At 37.3% G+C, this 5,000-nt stretch overlaps 1 protein-coding gene across 1 annotated transcript in view; it reads left to right on the top strand.

The window, feature by feature from the left end:
• Positions 1-5,000, top strand: part of LOC138007434 (uncharacterized) — a 20,242-nt gene that overhangs the window by 1,423 nt on the left and 13,819 nt on the right. Inside the window, exon 2 of the mRNA XM_068854331.1 lies at positions 1,044-1,217. Coding sequence (XP_068710432.1) covers positions 1,044-1,217 — 174 coding nt within the window. The remainder of the gene's footprint in view (positions 1-1,043; positions 1,218-5,000) is intronic.

Genomic DNA, 5,000 nt, shown 5'->3' with positions numbered 1-5,000 from the left:
CAATGGTTTCTCAGGGATACTCAGAATTTTTCTGAGTGCTCCTTTGCAGGAGTCAAACCTAACAACCTTTGGATTACTAGTTCAAGATGCTTTACCACAGAGCTATGTACGTGTACAAGAGACTCGTGAGAGGTTATACTGTTGGCCATTAAACTAGGTTCACACGATAATAATTATTCGCTGAATGCCAGGTAAATATTGGTGAATGGAAAGCAAGACAAATTCGAGGTTTTAATTCACTAAGCCTGAGGTGAACAATAATATTGTAAATATTAATTATTGGTGTAAGTACATTTACATGGTTGATTATTTGAAAAATACATGTAAGCATTTTTTTCTCAAAAAATAATACTAATTTCTTTGTCTGTCACTTCGACAAAACAGCTTGTGGCCATTTTGAAACAAAACTTCTTAGTAATAATCACCTCAAGAGCAACTGATCAGCACAGGGAATTTTCAATCATTTTTAATCATCTAATTGTACTAATAACAATTATTTTCATTGTTGTCCTGCCATGCTGCTATAATCTATTCGTGATTGCACAGAAAGAGATGTTGTATGTTAAAGTTAACTCTGGTGAATGAAATGAAGGAATTCATGACTGCTCCTTTGCAGGAAGTCCAAATATCCTGCAGACACCGTCGATAAATAAATCCCTTCATCACATTTTAATGTTTTAAAAAAAATTCATTACATGTATTGTAGTTTTTACCTGGCATCTTGTCTGATGAGAGAATAACAGTTTGTGATCAATTCTGCTCTTGAATTCTTGTTTTTCTTAAACTAATAATATTGACTCCTCTCAGTTTGTTGTCACACAGTGTTATGCATGCAAATATTCACTTCATTGCAAGACATTTCACGTATGCTCAAGTCATGGCCAAGTCTTTTTTTCCTACATGTAACTTACATTGTATTTTAGTACTAATTTTGGTAAGTTCGTGTGGACAAAATATCCAAGGGAAAGGGTTGATTTCTATAATTAATTGTACGTTCATCTTTTTTGTATCACTAAAGACAAGGATTGTTGTCTGCTTCTTAGGCTTCTGTTATCTTCCACCGGAGACTGGCCCTTGCCGAGCTGCCTTCCGTAGGTGGTATTTCAACAGTACTGCTAATGAGTGTGAGGAATTTATTTATGGAGGTTGTGATGGCAATAAGAACAACTTTGAAACAGAGGCAAAGTGTAATGAAACATGCAAGTCATCAATCTCAGGTTGGTACTGGTAATTTTTTTGTTTTGTTTTTGTTTTTTTGTTTTTTTGAAGAAGTGAGCAATATGGTGCATGTTTATAATGTGCAGTATTGTACCTTTGGAACCTACATGTATATACATGTATACCTTCAAAACCAGGCAATGTGAGGAACTTGAAGAGGACAGATCAGAGAAGAAAGGAGAGACAACAACATTATAGACCAGTGTTATGTTACCACCTACATGTAGAACAACATGTCTTCATTGCAACCACAATTTGTCGAGCAACAATAATCAAAAAAATATGTGTATGCTTTCAGATCAGTTATATGAGGACACACTCCTGACCTTTCATTACCCAATCATCAATGAAGTCCATCGTCTGCAACCTTTAGGGATCACCCCGACGATGATGAAGACATGTACCTGTATTATAGTGTACATATATGTGCAATATTCTTGATAAGTTTGTGAGGAGATCTGATTGGGCCATGCTAGGATCAGCTTAGAGGGCCCTCTACAGTTTCAATGGCTCTCTCCTGATGCATGTTTCATGTGGGTCAGATCTTTGGCTTTGTCAAATTCTTTGCACTAAACCTTCCACTTTTGTGGGGCAGTAGTGTGTTGGCAGAATGAACACCTCAACACAATCAGCTGTATTGAAAACAACTTTGCAAAAATTTTCTCCGTTCACATGGACGACCTGTGTGCCTACTGGCAATTTTCATTTAGAATGTACATATAATTATATGTTGTAGTACAATTTGTTCCTTTGGTACAATTTTTTCTGAACTGGTACAGAATATATTGAACTGGTACAATTTCAATTGTACTGGTTTATTTTTATCAACTGTCTAAAAAAGGGATTTTCCTTTTTTTGGGGTGTAGTTAAAAAACAGGAGCGTGGTTTTTTGGGGGTCTAAAAAAGATTTTGATTTAAAAACATTTTAAAAAAGTTTGACGACGTTTCGACGTTCACATAACGTCATTCTCAAGTCAAAGTGAATAAGAATTAAACAAGTATATATAAGATAAGTAAACAATAGGAACTAATCTACAATTGAAAATATGCATGAGAATAAGAATAAAATACAATAGAAAACAATAAAAATTAAGTAAAAAGTTTTGCATTAATGGAGTCACTTTGTACATTGAGAGAAGGTTTAAGTTTCCTGGTGAACAGCATTTCGAAAACAAGACAGTTAAATTTGCTGCTGCACTTCTTAAGCACGTGAAATTGGCTGCTTTTCAATCCCAGGAGACTACCATGATGTTCCCTGAAGTGGTTTCCAATTGATGACTGCTTATGTTCAACGATGCGTTGGTGAAGGTGTCGGGTTGTCATTCCAACATAATCTGCATCACACAGATCACATTTAAATATGTAAACAATGCAATTTTGGTTTACCAAGTCAGGTTTCTTCTCTTTCGGCTTAAGATCATGTTCAAGCTTACAACTATTAAATATCGGCTGAATAGTGACATTATTGATCTTATGGTTTAGCTCTTTCAATTGCTTTCTAACAGCACTGGCGGATTTCTGGTCTTTGAAAGGAATGTTGATACGCACAATCTTGTCTGTTGTGGTACTGTCCTGGCCTCTTGTAGGTGAAACACGATCAAAGTTTTTGATGATGCTGTTGATGAGGCTGAGTGGGTAACCAAGACGAGTGAATATTGAACGCAATTTACTGCATTCCTGTTGGAAATATTCATCTGTAGATGACAAAGATTTTGCACGGTGCAACATTGTTTTGATGAGCGATTCTTTGTAACGTACATCTGCATGACTTTGGTAATGTAGTAACAAACCAGTGTTGGTAGGTTTCCGGTAAACTCGCGTTTCCAAAATTGTCCCATTTTTGACAATTTCAAACCCAATGAAGGAGATCTTGTTATCACAGGGAAGTTCCATTGTGAAATTGAGGTTAGCGTGGAGATTGTTCAATGTCTCAAGGAAATGTTGTGCAGAGGGGACATCAGGCATGGACACCAAAGTATCGTCGACATATCTCATGTAGAGAGTTGGGAAGTTGTCAGCTAGGTTTGTTGTAAGTTGCTCTTCTAGGTGGCACATAAACACGTTAGCCATTAACGGACCAAGGGGCGATCCCATAGCAACGCCATCGGTTTGTTCGTAAAGCTGACCGTTAAATTGGAACAGTTGATTTGATGTCGAAACCTCAAGTAGCTTCATAAGATCTTGCCTTTGAAGGTTCAAATTATATGTTCTGTTGAACCAGTCATCCGTGAATGCTTTGTCAACAATAATGTTGATAGTCTCTTTTAGTGGGTCGTTGGTAAAATTAATAGTGCTGACACATCATAAGAAACCAATAGGTCTTCTTCTTTAACAGGTAGCGATCGTATTTCTTCTGCACAGCCAAATGCATCAGAAACGGTATATTCGTTGGTTGACAATGGTTTAAGTTTGTCTTCGAGCCATTTAGCAAGTTGGTAATTGTAGGTGTTTGTAGCTGATAAAATAGGTCTCGTACAGAGAGTAGATTTATGTGTCTTGGGAAGACCATAAAGATGAGCTAATCTTGTGCCGCGTGGACGAAGTGAAGTGGCAACAGAATCAGGAAGCGTATCGTTGAGTATTTTGGTCAGTTCTTTCTCTTTCTGGAGAAGAGGATGATAATGTGTAGGAGGCCTGCCGCGGGTCTTAGGACGTTCCTCATTGATGCGGACAAACTTGGATGTATTGTCAACAGATGCTTCACGGAGGAGACGATTATATTCATCTCTGTCCATAATCACAACTCCCGAACCCTTGTCAGGTTTGGTAATGACAATATCATCGTGCTTTTTTAAGCTGTTGAGAGCTTTGACTAGGGCTGTGGGTGGATCAGGGCTTTTCCGCTCGATGTAATTCAGCGCTATTGAGCGTAGGGTGGCTCTTGTTAGCTCCTTGCTATCGGAATCAGTCAGAAGTGGTTCTACTACCCAATAAGCCTTTTCGAAGCTAGCTTGAATTTCTATTGGCGAAATCTTCTGTGGTAAAGAGCATTTTAAGCCTCTACAGATGACAAGTTTCTCAAAGAAGGATAGGCGATACGAGGACAAATTGTTGATATGCCCATGAACATCGAACTGTTTTGAAAGCAGGCGAGTCAACTTATTCACATGTTAGCGCATCATGTCTTCGTGCTGTTTCTTACAAAGCTGGTTGATGATACGAATTACAGCCAGGTAGCGAACGAAAGAGAGGTCACCACAAATTTCAGTGTAGGTATCACGCACTTCATCCTTTAGGCGTTTTTGCTGACTAAATTAAATTTTACTTAATTAAATTTTACTTAATTTTTATTGTTTTCTATTGTATTTTATTCTTATTCTCATACATATTTTCTATTGTACATTAGTTCCTATTGTTTACTTATCTTATATAAACTTGTTTAATTCTTATTCATTTTGACTTGAGAATGACGTTATGTGAACGTCGAAACGTTGTCAAACTTTTTTAAAATGTTTTTAAATCAAAATTTTTTATCGCTAAACTTTTTAATCAAATGCTTCAATAAGTCACTACTTATACGTAGTCTAAAAAAGAATGTTATTTCTTTCTTTTCTTCTACTTTCCTACCCCTCCCTCATCTTCGCCATCACCTCTATCCACCCCCCTTTCTTTTACAGTTCTATCCCCCCTTATTTTGCAGGTGGCCACCCTCTTGCATACCCTTATGCCCACTCCCTCTATGACAGTCTTTACACAGTATACTCAAGACTTTCTTTATACTCACCCGAACTTGGACTTGAACTCCCTATCTCTGGATCTTTCCACTCTCTTATCCACTTGAC

This window comes from Montipora foliosa, chromosome 6, assembly GCF_036669935.1.
Source record: "Montipora foliosa isolate CH-2021 chromosome 6, ASM3666993v2, whole genome shotgun sequence".
Taxonomy (NCBI): domain Eukaryota; kingdom Metazoa; phylum Cnidaria; class Anthozoa; order Scleractinia; family Acroporidae; genus Montipora; species Montipora foliosa.
This window is presented reverse-complemented; position numbering and strand designations above follow the sequence as displayed.